The sequence below is a fragment of the Bufo bufo genome, chromosome 7 (assembly GCF_905171765.1).
Source record: "Bufo bufo chromosome 7, aBufBuf1.1, whole genome shotgun sequence".
NCBI lineage: Eukaryota > Metazoa > Chordata > Amphibia > Anura > Bufonidae > Bufo > Bufo bufo.
The window spans coordinates 32,806,880-32,830,392 of record NC_053395.1 but is presented as its reverse complement, the minus strand read 5'-3'; the positions used below and the strand labels follow the sequence as shown (position 1 = coordinate 32,830,392).

The 23,513-nt window shown below is 47.1% G+C and overlaps 1 protein-coding gene across 1 annotated transcript in view; it reads right to left on the bottom strand.

The window, feature by feature from the left end:
• The window catches only part of IQCE (IQ motif containing E), a 29,085-nt gene extending 5,738 nt beyond the window's left edge, over positions 1-23,347 (bottom strand). Inside the window, exons 1-19 of the mRNA XM_040441112.1 lie at positions 23,250-23,347; positions 21,475-21,558; positions 16,608-16,667; positions 16,386-16,428; positions 14,930-15,076; positions 13,743-13,874; positions 13,585-13,655; positions 13,174-13,287; positions 11,258-11,308; positions 10,900-10,970; positions 9,507-9,579; positions 9,328-9,377; positions 8,365-8,528; positions 6,894-6,949; positions 5,943-6,127; positions 5,778-5,858; positions 4,075-4,174; positions 3,144-3,305; positions 441-467 (exon numbers count right to left, since the gene is read on the bottom strand). Of these exons, the coding sequence (XP_040297046.1) occupies positions 441-467; positions 3,144-3,305; positions 4,075-4,174; positions 5,778-5,858; positions 5,943-6,127; positions 6,894-6,949; positions 8,365-8,528; positions 9,328-9,377; positions 9,507-9,579; positions 10,900-10,970; positions 11,258-11,308; positions 13,174-13,287; positions 13,585-13,655; positions 13,743-13,874; positions 14,930-15,076; positions 16,386-16,428; positions 16,608-16,667; positions 21,475-21,522 (1,635 nt within the window). The 5' untranslated portion in view covers positions 21,523-21,558; positions 23,250-23,347. The remainder of the gene's footprint in view (positions 1-440; positions 468-3,143; positions 3,306-4,074; positions 4,175-5,777; positions 5,859-5,942; positions 6,128-6,893; positions 6,950-8,364; positions 8,529-9,327; positions 9,378-9,506; positions 9,580-10,899; positions 10,971-11,257; positions 11,309-13,173; positions 13,288-13,584; positions 13,656-13,742; positions 13,875-14,929; positions 15,077-16,385; positions 16,429-16,607; positions 16,668-21,474; positions 21,559-23,249) is intronic.
• Between the last annotated feature and the right edge of the window lie 166 nt (positions 23,348-23,513).

Sequence of the window (23,513 nt, the reverse complement as noted above, 5' to 3'; positions counted from 1 at the left end):
GAGTTTTAGACGCTGGCCTTAATTAGCCCTGTACCGGGCGGAGGATGTGCTGGAGTTATGAGGTTGCGCCGGTCTCTCCATAACGTCGGCAGATCCACCCCCGCTTCTAAATGCAGCTTCCGAGCGGTCTTACATTTAGACCATTTTCTATGCTTAAAACAGGTATAGGAAATGATAAATGAGACGGGCCTACCGGCCCATCCTCGCCCCCCCTTTTTAGACCTGGCCTGAGCGGGGAGTCTGACGTCATCTGAGCCGGAAATATGCCTAATTTAGGCGTATTTCTGTTTGATAAATGACTCCTATGTCCCTAGCAATCAGCCAGTCTCTGATTCCTCAGGGCTTCAGCCTGAATTGGTACAGAAGCGGCCTGGAAAAAAAATCAGATTTTCAGCCTATAAGAAGTCATCATTAAACACAATGAAATAGCAACCGTTTACCTCCTCCGACTCACTGCTCTCTTCTTTCTGTGAAAACAGGCAGAAATAGAAGAAAATGTTAAAGAAGGGTTAAATATAATATTTTTCCTTAAAGGGATTGCCTAAGTTGAAGAGCACCTGTCAGCAGGTTCATCCTTAAACCAGGCACACTTCCTCGGTAGGGTTGATCCTGCTGATTAAAAGGAGACCTGTCTTGAGAAAATCGGTTGAAGTGTTCCCGAGAATTTTTTTTTATTTATTCTTCATGCAAATGAGAACTGTAGTGCACTGAGGGATGTGGCCTAGCCACTCGGTGCACCTCAGCTTGGTCCTGCCCCCGGTGCACTGAAGCCCTCATTTGCAAAAAAGAGTACCGTAATAGTCTATTTTACTCAGGAACCCTGCAAATGATTTTCATAGTACAGGTATCATTTTAATCTGCAGGATCAACCCTTCCAGACAGCATGCCTGATTTAATAGGGTTGATCCTGTTAACAGGATCAACCCTTTCCTCCCCTGGCACTTCCAGTGCTGAGCTGCAGTGCTCCTCGCCAGTGCTCGTTTTCCTGGCTGCAGCGGTGATGTCCGGTACACACCATGCCACTGCCGCAGCCAATCAGTGGCCTGCACGGTCACGTCTGTTCTGCCGCTGAAGCCCCTAATTAGCTGCCCAGTGACCTGGTGTGCCCTGGATATCACTGCTGCAGTCAGCAAGAGATTCAGCGCTGCAGCACTGGAGCAACACACTGGAAGGGGCAGGGGAGAAAAATGGCTTCTACAATCATTCTAAAAGAGTTTTCCAAGATTTTACTACTGATGACCTATCCTCCGGATAGCTCATCAGTATAGGATCGGTGGGGGTCCAACACCTGGGACCCCGACGATCAGCTGTTTGAGAAGGCACCGGTGCTCGCAGTAGCCCCACAGCCGTCTCTGTCGTATAGCGGCTGTGCTTGGTATTGCAGCTCAGCCTCATTCACTTTTATGGGGCAGTTGATTCATAATGGAAGTTCAATTGTGTCTCTGTGAAAAGCAGGGACTGCCGCCTAGTGGCGAAACCAGAAACTACATGATGCATTTGTGGAAGTTTTATAAAGTTTAGTTCACACCACTTGATGTTTCATGTCCTGGGCATCTAAACGTCCTGATGTGAATACTGGCTCTCAACAGAGAAAGGATTGATTAGGGTTCTGTAACTTTGTCGGATCCTTTTACCAAACCTCTTTTCCATTTGTCATCCCCTGTGCCAGCACACAGATTGAGAAAAAGAAGAATTGTTGTTGAAATGAGCCTTTTTATAACTTACTTTTGTGACTTACCGTCCTTCAAAGGAAAAAGTACATTGTGCCGCATGCTGTGTAGAGCAAAAATTGGCATCTGCTAACCAAAAAGGGGGTTCTACAAAAGTGCGCATAACCTTTATATAAAGATCGGGCCACGGACATGGAATCTCCTTCTATAAAGGCAGAAAACGATGAAACTATAACTCTCAGCAAGCACTGCCTTTTCGCACTCTGCAAGTTGTAGTTTTACACTAATGAAAAGCCATAGGTACAGGTTACTCATCACTGCTGTAGGGCAGGGGTGCACAACCTGCAGCACGGGGGCCACGTGCAGCCCACGAACCCCTCCGCGTGGACCCCAGGCATATGGAAACATGCTTGCATGTACTTTCCATGTGAGAGAGGAGCGGCACACAGCGTGGGAGCCGGGATATGCAAGCACTGATGGTGCACTGTGTGGCCATAGCAAAAGAAGGCCGTCTTCCTGACTCCAGAAAGGTTTAGGCCTGTTTCACACTTGCGTCGCTAATTCCCGTATTGAGATCCGGCAGAGGATGCATCCGTTCCGTTAGGATGCGGTTAAAAACGGCACATTAAAAGTCAATGGGTGACGGATCAATTTTTTTATGCTCCTAAAAAAACGGATCAGTCACCATTGACTTTCATTGTTTTCAGTGACGGATCCGTATTTATGACCGGACTCGCAGCTTGCAGAATGCTGCGGGAACGGAAGACGTCCTGATGCATCCGAAGGGATCTCTTTCTATTCAGAATGCAGCAGGACTAAACGGAAATGTTTTTTTTTTTTTTTTCGGTATTGAGATCGTCTGCTGGATCTCAGTACCGGAAAACAACAAGGCAAGTGTGAAGGGAGCCCTAGGTTAAGGGCAGACATGGCTGTCGATGCGTGTGACTCTCTCCATTGTGATATACTAGGCTGTTTCTGCCAGTCTGGAGAGTCGCATGCATGGCTTTCTCTTCTCTGGGGTAAAAGAAAATCCCCATTTTCCTGAGGAAGGGGGGACGGGGGGACGGGGGGGAGTCAGTGGAACCCACATCGATCAGACAAATAATTTTGGAATGCCATAAATGTCTCACATGGTAATATCCCTTTAACTTTGACATTTGGGGGGTGGTTCAATCTGATAATGTGTCGCTCAGACTGAAAAAAAACCAGTTGTGCAGCCTGCTCAACCTGCGGCCCTCCAGCTGTTGTAAAACTACAACTCCCACAATGCCCTGCTGTAGGCTGTTCAGGCATGCTGGGAGTTGTAGTTTTGCAACAGCTGGAGGGCCGCAGGTTGGGCACGCCTGCTCTAGAGCAACACACAACCTTACGACTTGCCATGCTGTGTGCCTGGCACTATGTAATGTATGCTTCCTATCTCTCCCGTCAGAAGTCAAGCGCGCCGTTATTCTCGTTGCGGTCACAGGGGCTCACCCTGCTTTTATACAGCCTCCAGTTCTTCTGGATAAGCTGTGCTGCCTCCTGCTTTTTCGTCTTCTCTCCTCCGCTGGATGAACCTTTGGATCCCGGGCGTGACGATGTGATCGATGCACTCCTGGCGGAGCTTGGACGGAACCCGGGTGCCTCCTTCTGCACCTAATAAAAGTCCAAGAAAATGGCGTATTGCAGATTACATCCAGGAGCTGATTCATTTACCAGAAAAAAGCCATCACGTGAGAAGAGCTTGGTAAACGTACAGAATGTGGAGGAACCTGGAACATTATGAGCCTCAGAGACACCTGCCTGTGAAAAATGCCTTAAAGGGGATGTCTCATCTCATCGCTAGGATATGCCCCCATGGTACCCACACCTATATCAGGAACGGAGCTCAGCAAGGTGGTGGCTGGAGTGCTCCGGTCTGGCCACCACCAGGCGTTCTCTCCTCAGAAGTGAATGGGAGCACGCCGCGCATGACCGGCCTCTGCTCCCATTCACTTCTATGAGCCTGACGGAAATAGCCAAGCCAGCGCTCGGCTATTTTCGGAGGCCCCATAGAAAATGAAAGGAAAGGAGAGTGTCTGCGCAGGCGCCCTTCACCACTATCAGGGCTCTGTTCTCGATATAGGTGCGGGTCCCAGTTGTCTGAGATGACAATAACCCTTTAAAGCACCACTGAGACGGAGTCTATAATCTATAAGATGCCCAGGACACTAGCTGGTGCTCAGCGCCCCCTCTATAAGGTGGCGCTCTCTCTGGAGGACTGGGCATATCCATATTTTACATGGGCGCCCATTCACCAAGTAGTACTGCAGTGCTGCAGGTAAAACGTGTGACGGTCTGAGTGATGTGAAGAGGGTTTCCGATACATTTTCTACACGGACACATTACATGCACAGGCTCTGTACGAGGAGGAACATCAACGAACCTTTTTGGCAGCTTCCAGGGCAGCCACCTTTTCGCCTTTTTCATCCTCCAGCTCCGCTTCTAATCTCTTCATTTTTTGGTTCAGACGGTTGATTTCTTCCCTGTGACGTGAAACAAGGACACAAGAAATGGTTTGGATTGTATGGCGATTGGTCTGTACAAGAAATAGAGAAAATGTTACGAAGCCGAGACAGCGGCCTCGCAATCTGGCGGAAAGCTTATATGGTGAGAGGCTTGGGGTTAAGCTGGCCATAGATATTACAGTTTCCACAGGGATTCCACGACAATCTAATGTGTATAGTGCCCGGCAGATAGTCTCTTATCTTCTGACACAGCTTTATACATGTCCAATCTGACGATTTCCAGATTGGACTGGCAGCCACTTATCTCGCCCACCCCCCCTTTAAATAATATGCCTGTTTGAAGCCTGATAAGACTCTAATGGTTCACTACAAACTAGAGCTAGGTTCCCGCCTGCGGTCAGAAATCCAGCACGCTGTTCTGGCAGAGGAACCGGACCCAGCATAGCCAGAGAATGCCATGAACCACTGGATCTCCATTGACTCTAATGGCAGACGATAGTGATCTGGCTGCTTTCCAACAGAAATGCCAGCTTTCTGCCGAAAGTCGGCACCGACGTTGGAAACCGGCCAGATCCCCATTGGATCCCTTTACAGTCAATAGGGATCCAGTGGTCCACTGCATTATCCGGCTATGCCAGATACAGCTAACTCTAGAAGATTTATCCTCTACCGGAACAGCGTGCTGGATTTCTGAAGGCAGATGTGAACGTACCCTTACCGTTATCACAGCAGGACTGCTTCAGAAAAACACAAGTAAGGTTGCATTCACACTGCATTTGAAGTACATTTGGTGTATTTGCAAGAAAAGCTCACAGCATATACATCAAAAGTATCCATAGGCACCTATGCACCCTGCGGAAGCCTAAAGAATGTCCTTTTGGCCTCTGTCAGGCTGTTATAGGTCATTAAACTTTTTTTTATGCAGGACTCCTGCATAGCAGAAACCGGACGGATCTGTAATGCTGCCCATAGACTTGTATTATGACGGAATGCCCTAACAGGCTACTTTCACACTCGCGATTGGTGCGGATCCGTCATGGATCTGCACAGACGGATCCGTTCAGATAATACAACCGTCTGCATCCGTTTGTATTATCTTTAACATAGCCGAATCGGATCCGTCTTGAACACCATTGGAAGTCAATGGAGGACGGATCCGTTTTCTATTGGGCCAGATTGTGTCATGGATCCGTTTGGCTCAGTTTCGTCAGACGGACACCAAAACGCTGCAAGCAGGTGTCCGCCTCCAAAGCGCAATGAAGACTGAACGGAGGCAAACTGATGCATTCTGAGCGGATCCTTTTCCATTCAGAATGCATTAGGGCCAAACTGATCCGTTTTGGGCCGCTTGTGAGAGCCCTGAACGGATCTCACAAACTGACCCAGAAACGCCAGTGTGAAAGTAGCCTTAAAGGCTTCCATTGTGCATTCAGTCATAGAATTCCGTTATGTTCCATGGTAACGGAATCCATAATAGAATTCAGGCTAAACCCGAACTTTAAAACATGAAGTTTGCTCATCCCTACCCATAATGTGTTCATCAGAGATATCGATTACCAGCCATGGGGTGGAGATTTCTGCATTTCCTACAGTCACTAAATAATAAATCAATGCATTTCACCTCTCGTCTTTTCTATCCTTCAGTTTTTGCAGCTGCTTCTCCAGTTCGGACTTTTCTTGCACCAGTCTTTTATATTCGGCTCTGTAGAGAATAGCATCACAGAAAACATAAAGCGATACACCTCCGGTTCTAAGATCTCATCTCGTACAGGGACCATCTGCTTACTCCTTTGTGCCGAGACGATCCTGTAAATCTGCCCGATCTTCTTTTATCTTCTTGACTAGGTTCCTCAATCTTTCACATTCTTCTTGAGGGTCAGGTTTCTGGACTGGTGGTCCATCTCCCTGACCAGAGGTAGATGTTCCCGACTTGCCCTGCTCTGTAGGTGACTTCTGCGTACTTTCCAGTTTCTAGAAATGTGCAGAATCAAACTTTTTTTTAATTTTAACTTTTTTAAATGGTGGCGGTCGGACCTCCACAATCACAAAGTGATGGTCAGTCCTAGCAATGAGGCATCATTTTATGGGCTGGGAATAACCCTTTAAAGGGCATCTGTGAGCAGTTCTGTCCCTATGACACTGGCTGACCTGTTACATGTGCGCTTGGCAGCTGAAGGCATCTGTGTTGGTCCCATGTTCATATGTGCCCGCATTGCTGAGAAAAATGTTTTAATATATGCAAATGAGACTCTAGGAGCAACGGGGGCGTTGCCGTTACACCTAGAGGCTCTGCTCTCTCTGCAACTGCCACACTATTGATGGGGCCAGGTGTGATGCCGTCTTCAAAGTGCAGAGGGCGCAGCAGATGCAGAGAGAGCAGAGCCTCTAGGTGTAATGGTAACGCCCCCGTTGCTCCTAGAGGCTCATTTGCATATATTAAAACATCATTTTTCTCAGCAATGCGGGCACATATGTACATGGGACCAACACAGATGCCTTCAGCTGCCAAGCGCACATGTAACAGGTCAGCCCGTGTCATAGGTACAAAACTGCTGACAGATGCCCTTTAAGGGGTATTATGACCAAAGACACGATACATCTGATGAAGGGCAGAACAGTAAGAGAGTGAATAAAGACAGTGTATTATCATCTAATCCACTAATTAGGCATGTAATGTTAATGGCGGCATTATCAATGAATCTAGTGGAGAAAATATGTTGCTACCTTCCCCTCTCACCTTTTCTAGTTCTGAAATCTTCCTGACTAGTCTCTGCTTGCTCCATTCACTGTATCCTAGATTTAAAAAAAAAAACAGAAAAATGTAAGCACAAAATCTCGGAAACCACTATAAAACATTGGTGTTTCTACCCTCAAGCTTTCACAGATGACAGTTCGAAAATAAAAATGGGCATAAAATGATTGAAAGGCGAGGAAATCTATTAAATGTACGCCTGTAGTGCCCGACTCTGTTCTGTAACGCTCCCAGTCCTTTTCTTTTCGCATTGTTCTTCCTTATGCTGCCATTCTTTTACATTTTGCATAATAAATAACATGCATTGTTTTATACACTGGAATTGTGTCACAGTGCCCCCTTGTGGAGAAACTGCAAACTACAGTCTGTAAAGCTACACACAATAATCATTCCATTAAAGCAGCAAATGTAAATTGCTTGTGATTAATTAAACATGAGAAAGGTTACATTAAAGTTAAGTCCAGATGCAACAGAAGGTGTTTAAAACGTATCTCGCCACAACTTGGAGGTCAATCGGCAGCAAAACATGCACTCGTTTCATCCACATGTGCACATTTTCCATGTGTGAAATCGCCCTGAGGCCTTAATTACACGTCCACGTCAGTTTTCAGTCCATTTAAAAATATTCCATTTGTCATCCAGGACGCAGTCTGTGTTGCGTTTATCTTTCATCCACATGTGCACATTTCCCTGTCTGTGTTGCGTTTCTTCCACGTGTCCTATTTTGCCCTCCGTGTGTCTTCTGTTATTCACGTGCAACTACTTGGCTGAAAAGGAATGCAGAGCATCTCCTACTAATGGTCCATGAAAAACAGACCAAACATGGACGGCATCCTGTGCTGTCGGCGGTTTTCATGGCCCCATGGACTTTAGTGGGCGTGTTTGGTCCAGAAAATGGACCAAAGTATTGCATGCTGCAGTTTTTTCCGGCTGCTTATGTGATTCACTGACCTGTTTTTAAGAGGTTGGCCCATCTCACACATTGGTGGCATATTCCTAGGATATGCCACCAATGTCAGATAGATGCTGGTCCCAGAGGCGTGGACCTGCACCTATGTGTAGAACGGGGCCCCCAAAGTGAACAAGGGACCGAAGCGCAAAGGGTGGCCCACCCTCCATTCACTTTTATGGGAGTTCCAAAAATAGTGGAGCGCTGGCCTCGCTTGCACGCTGTGCTCTCCATCCACTTCTATGGGAGCTCTGGAAATAGCCAAGTGCACTCGCTCGCTTCTTTTCAGGACTTCCATAGAAGTGAACAGAGAGCATGCCGCGTATGTGCGGTGTCCTCTTTTTTTGTGGGCCCCATTCTACAGATACCCTGCTTTAGGGTCTGACAGTCTAATGACCTGCAATCAGTTAACCATTGTGGAACTCGCACCTATCTGACTGCCCCAGCGATATGCCACCAATGTGCGAGATGGGCCTGAAGCGAATAATGAATACATAGTGTATTTACCTTTCGATCTAGTAGACGTAGGCGACTGCGCCATAGCTCTGTCCAGATCAGCTTTTAGACTCTTGTTCTCCTCCTGTAACTCCTTGACGTGTTTGGAGAGTTTCAGTACAGCTGCGTTCAGTGCTTTCTGTCTTCGGAGGGAGTCCTTACTTTCTGGAGGAGACCTAACAAAATCAAACCATTTTTTTCAATAAATGACCCAATCTCAGCATTTGGTCAGGGTTGCGGTGCTAGAATCCCCTGGTAATTTCTCTATGATATGTCAGGAGATCTCTATACCAAGGGGGTACACTCCTAGCAATGCAAGAGTCTGTTCACATCATGGTAAGAGGCTACGTTTGGCGTATAGGATGGGGAAAGCTCCTGCCATATATGTCAAGCATGTCCGCGGGGCTCCTTTGGGCTGATAAACTTTTTATGCAGTATGAAATAATGTAGTAGACTGCGCCATCTCAAAATATATCTCATTGTATGACTAGACGACTAGACGGTGTGACTGGTCACAACCTTTAGTTGGAGGTATAATTCAAGAGATCTTCCTTACATATCCATTGTATGGCTCTTAAAGGGTTATTCCCATCTGGACCATTTATGGCATATCCACAGGCTATGCCATAAATGTCCAATAGGACTGGTTCTCACCTCTGGGACCATCTTAGCATAGCTCTCTCCATTCACTTTTATGTGACTTCTGAAAATAGCAGAGTTCACTTATTCTGCTATTTTTGGCGGAGAGCCAAAGATGCTTGGCTGTTGGATACAGGAGTGGGTCCCTGTGGTGGGACAAGCACCTATTGCACATTTAGGACATATCCTGTGGATATACCATAATGTTCAGATGGGAACAGTTTTTTGGTTTGTGAGTGGTATAAAAGGCGATGAGTCCGCAGTTGTCCCTGAGTTGTTGCTACTTCCGGTGCCATGGAGGTCGTGGGCTTTTCCGTCATCGCTCCTTCTACTGACCTTTGCTGTGCAGCCTCTGCTTTCGCCAACAACATCTGAAGCCTCTGAATCTGTTCAGAAAAAAATGTAAATCCCAATTAATTGTCAAGACAAGAACTTTTCCCCTAAGCAGCGATCTTGGAGAGGTGTTTGGTTGGTGGCGGCAATGTCTGGCACTGCTGTCCGTCACCACCACTCACCTCTTCATAATATGTTTCCATAGCTATCCTCATCTCTTCCAGGCTGGTTGTCTTTACCTCGGTCTGGAGCTTGCTATAGAAACATAAAAAGGCGTACACACTGCGTGACGGCACGACATTACACAACAGGGCAGCTTATGATCATCTGTTATAAAAGTGCCATTCCTTCGTGGTCGCTGTACATACGAAAAAGGGTTCAAGTACATGATGTGAGACAAAAACAGCAATGAATAGGAGCCTAATGTTTTTTTTCGGGGGTTGTTGATATTGATGACCTTTCCTTAGGACAGGTCATCGATATTAGAACGGTGAGGGTCTGATAGACGGCACTCCCACCCTTCAGCTGTGAACTCGTCTACTCGCCGTGCAGGGTTACAGCAGTCGGGCCCCCACCAGGGGCGTAGCTATAGGGGGTGCAGAGGTAGCAGTCGCTACCGGGCCCAGGAGACTGAGGGGCCCAAAGACCTTTGTACCACATGAGAAGACACCTGTTTTATAGGTGCATGCTGATTAAGTTACGCCTCTGGCTGGAAGGAAGGTGTTAGGTCAAGAATTTGGCATGGTGGGGGGTGCAGTTTCAATTTTTGCCTCAGGCAGCAGGAAGGCAATGTGCTTTCCTGCCCCTGGCCACAAATCAATGAGGGATGGGGGGCCCAAGCTAAACTCTTGCACCACGGCCCATGAGCCTTTAGCTATGCCCCTGGCCCCCACGATTTACTAATTTTGACCTAACCTAAGGATGGTACCACAAAGATGAAAAAAAAAGTTCGCACGTCCACATGCAGTGCATTGATCTATTGCTTCTGGGCACTATTTGTATACAAGGAGAGGTATCTCCTACGAAAACTCTCGCTAGTGCCACCTTGGGAGTCACTTCTACGAGGTGGTGCTAGCGAGATGGTTCCCTTTTCTTAGGAGACACCTGTTTGCATGTTGCTTTCCCATGGAGCATTGTCCATAAGTCTCCATACAGTGGGGCAGGTCTGTTTAAGGACAGTCCGTACCCTGCATAAGGACTCTCATCTAAGGGGTTTTCCAAGATTTTGTAACTTATGACCTATCCTTGTATATGTTTTGATCAAAATGCATAAGCCCACGCTGCCTCTTTTGACCTACTCTAATTTGGTGCAGCACCATGTGGTGACTACCTTCGCCGCAAGCGGTGAGGTCCAACAGCACCCCCTGCTGTCACACTTAGCGCCGCGATATACGCCAAAAAGTGTTGCATATCTGTTCGAAAATGACTCCCCATGTGTTGGGGGTTTCGGGAGATTAGGGCAGAGATGTATGTAGGAGACATTTGCAACCAATCAAATGCTGGTCATCTAGAATGAATGACTCTCTAGCGGTTGCAAAACAACAACCAATACACCGGTTTTCATGTGTGTCATACCTTAAGGCGTTATCTTTTTCCTTACACTGTTTTTCCAACTTCAGAATCTTCTGTTTGAGATTATTCACTATCTGCAATGAAGAGAACACATCATGTACAGTTTGCTCATATTTAGGGGAAATATGGATTATAGTTATACACTGTAAATTCATAGTGCGCTGTTCTTCTGTCTATCGTTATACCATTCTTTTCCACAGTATAGAAGGAATGGAGCTGCATTAGGAGTGCAAAGAAAAAAATCCCCCAAAAAATGCATCATGCACGGAGTGAAGCAATCTCCACACTAGAATATCAGGTGCCTGAGGCCACCATAATCTGGTGCCATAGCCCCCTAGCCCGGCACTTATATCAAACTTACCAAACTGCTGTCGTTTTTCTTGTCCACCAGACTCCTCGCAAACTCTGAACCCTGTAGTTATCATGAAACAAAGTGATTATTATTCATACGAAATCAAGCAGCAGAGTAATTTGCAGGTAACAGATTCAAACCCCCCACCCGCCTGGCTCTGTGGCACCGACGCATTCAGTTCAGCTGCAGTACCCGACGCAGATCCTGGACAACAGTCGTCCTGTTCTTCTAATCTCCTATAACCACTTTATAGGTGTTGGCTGATGAACAACTTAACTCAGGGACCCCCGCAGAGTTCCCTCTGTGAATGGGACGGTAGTGTGCATGTGTCACCACTGCTCCATTTACTTCTATGAGACTGCAGTTAAACGCTGTACTCTACGCAGTTCCATAGAGGTGAATGAAGTGGTGGTCACGCATGCGACTGCTTCATTCACACAGGGGAATTCGGGACCACAGTGACTATACATTTAGCCGGAGGATAAATAATAAATATTGTTCCTAAGCCAACACCTTTAAAAAGGGTTGGCCACCTTTAGGGGATCTTTGGAAATCCCGCATTCTCCTGGGCAGACCTGCAAAAGAAAGCATACTTACCTGCTCCCAGGACTGGTGCAAGGATTTTTGCCACCCTAGGCAAAAGCTAAATTTTACTGCCCCCTTGACTCCGCCTATTGACCACGCCCTTTGACCCACCCTTTTTTTGTCGCCCACCTATTTATACAGGCTGTACCCTTCATTGTGGTAAGGCCACGTTTTCTCCCTCCAGCTACATACCATGTCATCCACAGATCCCCCCCAAGTGTCATCCACAGATCCCCCCCAAGTGTCATCCACAGATCCCCCACAAGTGTCATCCACAGATCCCCCACAAGTGTCATCCACAGATCCCCCACAAGTGTCATCCACCACAGATCCCCACAAGTGTCATCCACCACAGATCCCCCACAAGTGTCATCCACAGATCCCCTCCCCGCCCAGCGCAGCCTCCTAGCTAATTTATTCACTTCACTTGCCTCTGTGTAATCTCCAACAGGCACCTGTGCGAGATTACGCAGGGGCAAGTGTAGTGAATAAATTAGCTGGGAAGCAGCAGTCCAAGTCCCATAACAGGATAAATCCATATTCAATGTTCAAGTCACCTGGTATGCATCCAGGGCATTGAGCTGCACGCGGTAGGGGGTCTTGGCTCAGGATCCCAGTGGAAACAGCAATGTAGAGGAATCCGCAGCACTCTTCCACTTCAATGAGTGGTGTTTTATTTAGTAGTTAGGCAGCATACATAGCGACGTTTCAGATAAAGACCTGAGGGTCGAAACGTCGCTATGTATGCTGCCTAACTACTAAATAAAACACCACTCATTGAATTGGAAGAGCGCTGCGGATTCCTCTACATTGCTCCTTCACTTCCCGGCCTCGGCCGCCTCGCTCAGATCCCCGCTGTCAAAATGTTTGCATCGGTGCGCCTGCTCCGATTGCATCACAAGACCAATCGATATGATGCAAGGGAAGCAGGTCACCGCTGCGGCCAGTGATTGGCAAATGTTGAAAGTGAGGGTCCTGAGTGAGGCACTTCAGGAAGGAAGGACCTGGGACCTAGCGCCAAGGAGCAGGTAAGTATGCTTCCCTTTGCAGGTAAACCTTGGAGGGGTGGGGGGGGGGGGGGATTCCAAACCTTCCCCCAAAGGTGGGCAACCCCCGTTTAAGCAACTACAGATTTTCCCCAGGAAAAGCAAACAGCAAATGAATGGTTCAGCCACAGTAAAAGCTGCGGTCTCCATTCTGAAAGGACGGATCTTTTACAAAGCTACAACTCCCAGCATGCCCTTGCAGCCGCACGCCAGACGTTGCAGATTTCGCAACAGTAGGAGACTGCCGCAGTGAAGGATCATGGGTAAGGCCTCCTAGCTCTAAATAGAACTCACCCTCGAGGGATCCAGCAATTGTTCGATCTGACGATCTTTCCTGCTGTTTTCTTCCTCTAATCTCCGGAGCTTTGTCTTCATTAGATCTGCTTCTGATTTCTGTGCCTGTAACATCTGAGATAAGAAAAAAAAATCGAAAAAAAAAAAAAAAATCAACCAACAGAAAATGAATATCATTCCCGGAATACATTAAAACATGTATTAGTGACAATGACGGATATGAGAGCCCCTTCAGATTCTCCTGTCTCTGTAGGAAACACCTCTGTGGGCGAGACGATCACAGTGCTAAAATATAAGAAATGGGAATCTGTTCAATGAACATTTGGTAAATCTACATGATAAAATCCTCGCCAATGCCACGGTCAACACAGAAAACAAGAGTACAAGGTATCCAATGGTACGGGCACACACCTTTTTCAGGTCTAAGATCTGGTCATACATGTCTTCTTTCTCTTTAAAATCTGGAGTTCCAGGGATGTAACCTACGGTTTGCAAAAACATTAAAATGAGCGCATATGCCCAAACCTAGGGCTCAGCCACAGTGTGCGCAGGGTCTATATTGTACGCACCACTACTAGCAGAACGGGAATATTTGGGTTTCTTCATCCCAAGAGCTTCCTTTAGATACTCCGGAGTGCTGCTGCCAGGGCTGACCCAGGCCTGGCCAATGTCCATGTCAGATTTCAAAGGCTGAGTGAGGCCTGAGAAAGGGAAGGCAAGAGAAAGACACAAGGAGATGAATCGTCATACACACGGTTTATGACTTATAGTGCTCCGTAATCAGTGCGGATTCATTGTGCAATATCTCTTTACAGTAGAGCTCAAAATCCACTGCATAGATAGTTACATGATTATTTTATGGCTGCCTGTAGTCGCCACTAGGGGGAGCTCAAGAGTTTACAACACACGGCTGAACCCCTTAAAGGGATTCTCTGGAAAATTAAAAATAAATAAAATAAAAACCATGTCTGTGTAAAGAACTTCTTAAATACCCTCATTTGGGTATCGATGCTTGTTTTACCTTGGGGCGCTGCAAATTAAAATGGCCACTGTCCATACTGATTGTCTGATACCTCTAGACTCGAACTAGGATGTTTTTGTGCAGCTCGATCCACCACATCTTTAGCAATATTTTTGTGTGTTTAAGCCAAGGGCCAGAAAGTAAAGAGCAGGGAGGACTCAGTAAGAGTTGGAATGGCATCACTGGGGGAGGGGATGGGTGGCGGTAAGCAGGCGCATAGCTATAGGGGGTGCAGAGTCGCTACCGGGCCCAGGAGCCTATGGACCAAAGACTCTTGTGGTCCATAAGAAGACACCAGTATTATAGAAAGTGCATGCTGGTCAAGTTACACCTCTGGCTAGAGGGAAGGGGTTAGGTCGAGAATTGGCATGGGGGGGGGGCGTTTCAAGTTTTGAAGGCTATGTGCTTCCCTGGCCACAAAGCCCTGAGGGAAGGGGCGCCCAAGCTGAACTCTTGGGATGGGTCTTCAATATCAGATTGCCAGGGCACAGCACTGTACACTGGATAGCGGCTATGCTTGCTATCGCAGCTCGGCCCGATTCACTTGAATGGGTCTGAGCCCAGGCCATGTAACTGATGAACATGTCGTCACTGGCCCAGCAAGAGGCCACAGCACTCAACTGAGCCGATCGGTGGGGGGGTGCTGGGAGTCAGACTCCCCCCACTGATCTGATATTGATGACCCATCTGGAGGATAGATAAGCTTCCATAAAACGGTATACAGAAGGACGTTACCATTGCCTTGCTTCAAGGAGGCCAGCCATAGCTGCCTGGGTACTTTCATCATTGGGTTCTCGGTGTGCATGTGTCCCGTCCCTTTTAGAGATCGCCATACGGGGGCTTTTCTAGAGTTCAGCGTTGCACTGGAGAGATATGGAGAATCTGTGAAAATAAGAAAGCGATTAAATCTTCTGAAACCATATGAAAGAAAAAGAGAAGTGGTGGATCTAGTCAGTGTAGCAGGAAAGGTCATCAACTTCAGGTCATGGGGGTCAAACACACAGCACCCCCACATTCAACTGTTCGCAGCAGCCGCCAGAACGAATACCTTTAATGGACCCAGAAGTACAGCGCCATCCTCTGTATACTGGTCGTGCTGGGTTACTGCAATTTCCTAATCGGAAGCTGAGCTGCAGTACCTCGGCACAGCTGCGCTTGGACTTGTAGTTCCAGGGGCTGCTGCGAACCGGTTAAAGTGTGGGAATGCTGTGTATCGAACCTGCACCAATCTGATAGTGATGACGTATGCCAACAATAGGCAAATCACCATCTTTAACCAGGGAAACACATTTAAAGGGGTTAAGTTATCTCCAATCCACAGGACAGGGCATAATTAGCTACTCACTGGGGTCCGACTGCTGGGACTCCACCGATCATGAGAATTGGGGTCTCGTTCCCCTGTTGTGATGGAGCGGCAGGTCGTGCATGCACACTGACGCTCCATTCATTCTCTATGGGGACACCAGAGATAGCCAAGCAGAGCCCCCATAGAGAATGAATGGAGAAGCGGTGCGCATGTACGAGCCGCTGCTCAATCATAACAGGGGAATGGGGCTCCCGTTCTCATGATCGGTGAGGGTCCCAGCGGTTGGGCCCCCAGCGATTAGCTAGTGATGCCCTACCCTGTGGATACGGGATAACCTTTTTACGGAGGTCACTAACCATTGTGCCGCAATCTGTGCCTGAAATATGTCTAATATAATAAAGGCATTTTTCAGCATCAGAAATGACCCCCTATATGTATTTGGTATCGCTGTAATCGTACTGACTCAGAGAATAAAGAGATTATGTTATTTATACCAAAATATGAACGCTGGAAAATTTAGAACGTAAAAACTTGGTGGCAGTATTGAGTTTTTTTCCCCCCCATCGCCCTCACAGACAGACTTAATAAAAGTTAATCAGTAAGTTATGCACACCCCAAAATGTCACCATTAAAAACTATAACTTGTCCCGTAAAAAACAAGCCGTCATACAGCTACATAGTCGGAAAAATAAAAAAGTTATAGCTCTTGGAAGGCGACGATGGAAAAAAGAAAGAAAAACACTTGGGTCAGGAAGGCCCAAAACAGGCTGGTCACTAAGGGGTTAAAAGTGTGTAATTTTATGTCCATACAGATGTCCATGTTAGAAAACGGCCAAGATACACTGTAAGTACACCCTACCGAAAGGACGCACAGGCGAGACTTACTCTGTGACCGGGGAGGTTTGCTTGATTTCTTCTTCTTTATTTTCTACAGAAATAAAAAGTTGAAAATATTATTTTTAGATCTTTTTTCCCCATAGGCGATAGAATTGAAGAGGAGCTTTTTTTTTTGCCCATTCTGCGCAAAGTAAAAACAGAATATTTAGGTCACCAGGCTCGGTGCAAACCGCCGGGATTTCTCTTTAGTCCCCCACATATTCTCCCTACCTTATCGGTGTCCGATTCATAGGTGATGGCAGAGGCGGCGTCATCTCCGAGCTCATGATACTGCAGGAGAGAAGAACAAGGATTAGAAAATCTGTTAGGAGTCTCAGGCGGCAGGAAATCCCGACAGAGAGTCCGGGAGGCGGCTTGTATAGGGAGTAGCCTGTCAATAGGGGACGTGCTGGCAGGGTGCTGCCCCTATGACTCATCGCCCTGTTCCCTGCTCCCACAATTTCAGAGTAAGGGCTGATTCAGATGGCTGTATGCTGTCCGCAAAAATGTGGATCCGTTTTTTTGCGGACATGCTGAACTGTCCGCAAAAAAAACAGATCCGCGGATTGTATTTTGCATTTTTGCAGACCCATGGACTTCAATAGGGCCATGTCCTCATTTTGCTTTGCGGAGCTGTAGAACTGAAGAAAAGTCCCCCATAAAGTCCGCATCTAAACCGCAAAAAAACGGATCCGCATTTTTGCAGACAGCATACCGCCGTCTGCATGAGCCCTAAAGCTTATATTCCACAGGCCGATTGAGCAAGCGATTGTTGGGTTCCTTCTCGGCAATTGCCTGCTCGGTAGCGGAGGAGACCGCGGCTGTTTTACTACAAAATCACGGTGACAACTTTATCTCACTGTGATTTTGTAGTAAAAAGGTCACAGAGAGGCATGGAGCATTATCAATCATGTTACTGCTCCGTGTCTCTGCAGTCCGGAACGGGGCTTGGCTCTCATTCATGTTTATGCGACTGTCGCAGTATGTCGCAGTGCAACACCGTAGTCGATCATTGTAAAAAATGTGGCGCGACATTTGTTGCAATGCAGATGCGGAGCATGTCGCTGTGTAGCCCTAGCCTTAAAGGGGCTGTCCACTATTTTCTTAAATTTGACCCCCAGCCAGCGGAACCTGTGGAAAATTCTGTACTCAACCGCGGACCCCCCAAATCCCCGCTCCTGCTCCCTCCCTGCAGCAATCTCATTCACAGCATGGGAAGGAATGATCACTTAGCCATCGCTCGTCCCCATACTGTCTAGTGGTTTGCTGGCAACAGTCAGACAGCACGATCTGCCGCCGGCAGGCGCTGATTTGTAAGTATGCTTAAAAATCAGAATGGCCCATACAGTTGCAAGAAAAAAGTATGTGAACCCTTTGGAATGATATGGATTTCTGCACAAATTAGTCATAAAATGTGATCTGATCTTCATCTAAGTCACAACAATAGACAATCACAGTCTGCTTAAACTAATAACACACAAAGAATTAAATGTTACCATGTTTTTATTGAACACACCATGTAAACATTCACAGTGCAGGTGGAAAAAGTATGTGAACCCTTGGATTTAATAACTGGTTGAACCTCCTATGGCAGCAATAACTTCAACCAAACGTTTCCTGTAGTTGCAGATCAGACGTGCACAACGGTCAGGAGTAATTCTTGACCTTTCCTCTTTACAGAACTGTTCCAGTTCAGTAATATTCTTGGGATGTCTGGTGTGAATCGCTTTCTTGAGGTCATGCCACAGCATCTCAATCGGGTTGAGGTCAGGACTCTGACTGGGCCACTCCAGAAGGCGTATTTTCTTCTGTTTAAGCCATTCTGTTGTTGATTTACCTCTATGCTTTAGGTCGTTGTCCTGTTGCAACACCCATCTTCTGTTGAGCTTCAGCTGGTGGACAGATGGCCTTAAAAGGGATCCTGTCACCTCGTATAACACAAATTCAGATTTTAAACCAGTCATGCTCCACAGCTTACCTTGAATCGGCTGTGCTGTTTTTTATTGTAATCCGTCCAGCAGTTTTGCAGAAAAACGACTTTTATAAAACCCTGAAGGTGCCCAGAGGGGCGTTATGTTCCCCTTTGTCTGCCCAGTAACGCCCCTCTTACAGTGCCCAGAACGCCTTCCTCCAGAATCCCTAACCGCCCACAGCGTCTCATCCCTCTCCTCCCCCTCCCTGACGGCCGAGCGAAGTCTCGCGCAGACGCAGTACCCACTGAGGGCTGCACCAGTGCGATTTGCTGGAGACTGAGGGCAGGAGCTTCATCATCGTCGTCACTGGGCATGCGCCGAGCCCAGTGACGTCCGATGCTCGCGCGAGACTTCGCTCGGCCGTCAGGGAGGAGAGGGATGAGACGCTGTGGGCGGTTAGGAAGGCGTTTTGGGCACTGTAAGAGGGGCGTTACTGGGCAGACAAAGGGGAACATAACGCCCCTCTGGGCACCTTCAGGGTTTTATAAAAGTCGTTTTTCTGCAAAACTGCTGGACGGATTACAATAAAAAACAGCACAGCCGATTCAATGTAAGCTGTGGAGCAGGACTGGTTTAAAATCTGAATTTGTGTTATACGAGGTGACAGAATCCCTTTAAGTTCTCCTGCAAAATGTCTTGATAAACTTGGGAATCCATTTTTCCTTCGATGATAGCAATCCGTCCAGGCCCTGACGCAGCAGAGCAGCCCCAAACCATGATGCCCCCACCACCATACTTCACAGTTGGGATGAGGTTTTGATGTTGGTGTGCTGTGCCTCTTTTTCTCCACACATAGTGTTGTGTGTTTCTTCCAAACAACTCAACTTTGGTTTCATCTGTCCACAGAATATTTTGCCAGTACTGCTGTGGAACATGCAGGTGCTCTTGTGAAAACTGTAAACGTGCAGCAATGTTTTTTTTGGACAGCAGAGGCTTCCTCTGTGGTATCCTCCCATGAAATCCATTCTTGTTTGTTTTACGTATCGTAGATTCGCTAACAGGGATGTTAGCATATGCCAGAGACTTTTGGAAGTCTTTAGCTGACACTCTAGGATTCTTCTTCACCTCATTGAGCAGTCTGCGCTGTGCTCTTGCAGTCATCTTTACAGGACGGCCACTCCTAGGGAGAGTAGCAGCAGTGCTGAACTTTCTCCATTTATAGACAATTTGTCTTACCGTGGACTGATGAACAGCAAGGCTTTTGGAGATACTTTTATAACCCTTTCCAGCTTTATGCAAGTCAACAATTCTTAATCGTAGGTCTTCTGGGAGCTCTTTTGTGCGAGGCATCATTCACATCAGGCAATGCTTCTTGTGAAAAGCAAACCCAGAACTGGTGTGTGTTTTTTTTTATAGGGCAGCTGTAACCAACACCTTCAATCTCATCTCATTGATTGGACTCCAGTTGGCTGACACCTCACTCCAATTAGCTCTTGGAGATGTCATTAGTCTAGAGGTTCACATACTTTTTCCACCTGCACTGTGAATGTTTACATGGTGTGTTCAATAAAAACATGGTAACATTTAATTCTTTGTGTGTTATTAGTTTAAGCAGACTGTGATTGTCTATTGTTGTGACTTAGATGAAGATCAGATCACATTTTATGACCAATTCGTGCAGAAATCCATATCATTCCAAAGGGTTCACATACATTTTCTTGCAACTGTAAATGAGCAGAGCAATTTGAGCAATGAATGGAGAGAGACCCGTGGATCCATGTGAGGTACAGGGCTGGTTCTAGCTTTGTTAGGGCTCGTTCACACGACCGTGCTGTTTTTTTGCGGATCTGCAAAACATGGATGCCGCCCGGGTGCCTTCGGCAATTTGCGGAACGGAACAGGAGGCCTATTATAGAAATGCCTATTCTTGTCCGCAAAACGGACAAGAATAGGACAGGACTCATAATTTTTGCGGGGCCACGGAACGGAGCAACGGATGCGGACAGCACACAGAGTGCTGTCCGCATCTTTTGCGGACCCATTGAAATGAATGGTTCCGTATACGGACCGTATGCGGAACGCAGAAAACGGCCCCTTCTGTGAACGAGCCCTTAGAAAGAGACTCATGTACTATATGGTGTCTGATCAATCGTAAGATAACCCCTTTAAGGGTCCATTCAGACGTCCGCATGAATGGTCCGCATCCGTTTCGCAATTTTTTCCGAACGGTGCAGACCCATTCATTTTCAATGGGGCCGCAGACCGGAAGTGCGGATGCGGACAGCACATAGTGTGCTGTCCTCATCCGCACTTCCGGTCTGTGGCCCCGCAAAAAAGTAGAACACGTCCTATTCTTGTCCACAGCCACTGACAAGAATAGGCATTTCTGCTGGTGATGTGCGGTGTCCGCGTTTTGCGGACCGCAAAACACTATGGACGTCTTAATGGACCCTAATTGTTGGAAACCAGGGAGCTTGTCAGTTATTTCATGCACACTACCGGATGTATTTTGCAGTTCACAAATTGCACATCCACAAAATGCGAATACCATCTACTTTTTGCACATTCATTGACTTCAGTGGGTCCGTGATCCGCATTTTGTGGACATATTCTATTTTTTTGTGTAATGGACACAAGGATGCGGTAAGCGCACGGATCATCCACATCCATATCTAGATAGAATATGTCCACAAAATGCGGATCACGGCCCCACTGAAGTCAATGGGTGTGCAAAACATGCAGGCGACACACGGACCGCAACTGTATTACGGACACAGTTGTGTGCATGAGGCCTAGTCGGGTATGTTGGGTTTCCTAAATGAATACTGACATTCTGCTGTAGAAATACCGCGGCACACAGTGGTATTTCGTCCTTTTTTTTGCCAGAATCTGCTCTTGCCTCTGATGTGCGCTTAGCCTAAGGGTATGACCACACGCGACATACACGCTGCGGATTCTCCACTGAGGAATTGCTGGAAGAGGAGCCGAATGAGTGGAAATTCACACGTGGTACAGATTTTAAATGCAAAGCCTGCTAATATAGGGCTCATGCCCACGACCGTATGTATTTGGAGGTCTGCAAAACACGGATCTGCAAAAAATACGGATGACGTCTGTGTGACATTCGCATTGCATCCGGACTAAAGAATAGCAGAACTGGTCCGACGTTGCGGCTGATCACTGACCACATCGTCCAGGTCTTCAGTCCCATTCTCACTGGACAGCCAAGACATTCCTCCCTGCGCTCAACTACTCCAAACACCGCAGCGCTGCAACAGAAGAAGAAGTCACGTTAGTGTCACCTGAACAGTCACTGTCCACACGTCCTCTGTGGCCGTAGGTTCCTGACTGGGGAAGAGAAGCATATTGGCGGAGAGCTGTCATGGTGAAAGTGTGGACATTTGAAACCCTACTTGGATGGGACTCAACTCCTCTATAGGAGGGAGCCACCAGAGCGAGACCCCCTCCCCTCAATACTGAAAAGGAGTGGTCTTGATAGCGCACCCCCTTTAAAAGTCAGCAGATTTGTACCTATGACACTGGCTGACCTGTTACATGTGCACTTGGCAGCTGAAGGCATCTGTGTTGGTCCCATGTTCATATCTGCCCGCACTGCTGAGAAAAAGGATGTTTTAATATATGCAAATGAGCACCTAGAGGCTCAGCTCTCTCTGCAACTGCTGCACCCTCTGCACTTTGATTGACAGAGTCAGGCAGTGTAAAAGTTATTACAATTAATCCTGTCAATCAAAGTGCAGAGGGCGGCAGTTGCAGAGAGAGTAGAGCCTCTAGGTGTAACGGTAACGCCCCCGTTGCTCCTAGAGGCTCATTTGCATATATTAAAACATAATTTTTCTCAGCAATGCGGGCACATATGAACATGGGACCAACACAGATGCCTTCAGCTGCCAAGCGCACATGTAACAGGTCAGCCAGTGTCATAGGTACAAAACTGCTGACAGATGCCCTTTAAGGGCGGCCATAGCATTGTACTTTACTGCAGCTGCCATTGTGGGGGTCCGCACCGCACATCGGATGGAATTCTGTGGAATTTGGTGCAGAATGAATTGCAGAAATGCTGTGGCTGGAGATTTCAATGTCTGCATTGCAAAGGGTGATATCTGTGCCAGAAATCCCGTTTTTTTGCGTTCCTTATACAGAACCATTCATTTCAATGGATCCGCAAAAAAAAAAAAAAAGAAAAGTAATCCGTATGCCTTACGTTTCCATATTTCCGTTCAAAGATAGAACATGTCCTATTATTGTCCGCATAATGGACAAGGATAGTACTGTTCTATCAGGGGCCAGCTGTTCCGTTCCTCAAAAAATGGAATGCACACGGACGTCATCCGTATTTTTTGGGGATCCGTTTTTTGCAGACCGCAAAATACTGTTAAAGCCATACGGTCGTGTGCAAGAGGCCTAAGACTTGCGGTGGATATAAATCTGCACCGTACGTCAAGTTGTGTGCGATTTTATTGTGGAGACTTTCAGCAGCGCACGGATGAGAGGATTTTTTTTATCTCATCCACTTTGCTGTGGTTTTCCCACCAGTATCTTCTACCTAAGGCTAGGGCTACACGGCGACATGCTCCGCATCTACATCGTCACAAAGGTCTCGCTACTTTTTTTTACTATGATAGTCTACGGTGTTGCACCCAAGATGGATTTTTATGCGACTGTCGCGTCGCAGTATGTCGCAGTGCGACACCGTAGACTATCATTCTAAAAAATGTGGCGCGAAATTTGTTGCAATGCAAACGCGGAGCATGTCGCCGTGTAGCCCTTCCAAACTTCCATGAAGAGAAAAAAAAGAGTGGCTATTTAACAACTCAAGTTCAGAGGTAATACCTGTTATAGGTAGAAATGTCTGCAGCAAAAACTGTGTCAGTATGCAGTGCTGGACACTTGCATTATATTCCTACACATCTCACAGCCCCCCTTCCTGGCCTCTCCTCACCTGCTCCCCCACAACGGGCTCTGATGGTCAGCTCTGGCTCCGGGTGTCTCATCGAGTCCTTAGCAACTGAAACCAAGGAGGGGCCAAAAGCATTTCCCCGCAACCCGGAGCCATTTCTCACAGCAGGGCGTCACCGACTCCTCGGGCGCCATATTTGATTTGGGCACCGGGCCGTTGTTGTAAACTGTTGATAAAAGTAATTTCGTTCATTAAGTTTGAAAAAGAATTGGTTCACGCCAGTAACTATGGGACTCGAATTGCCAT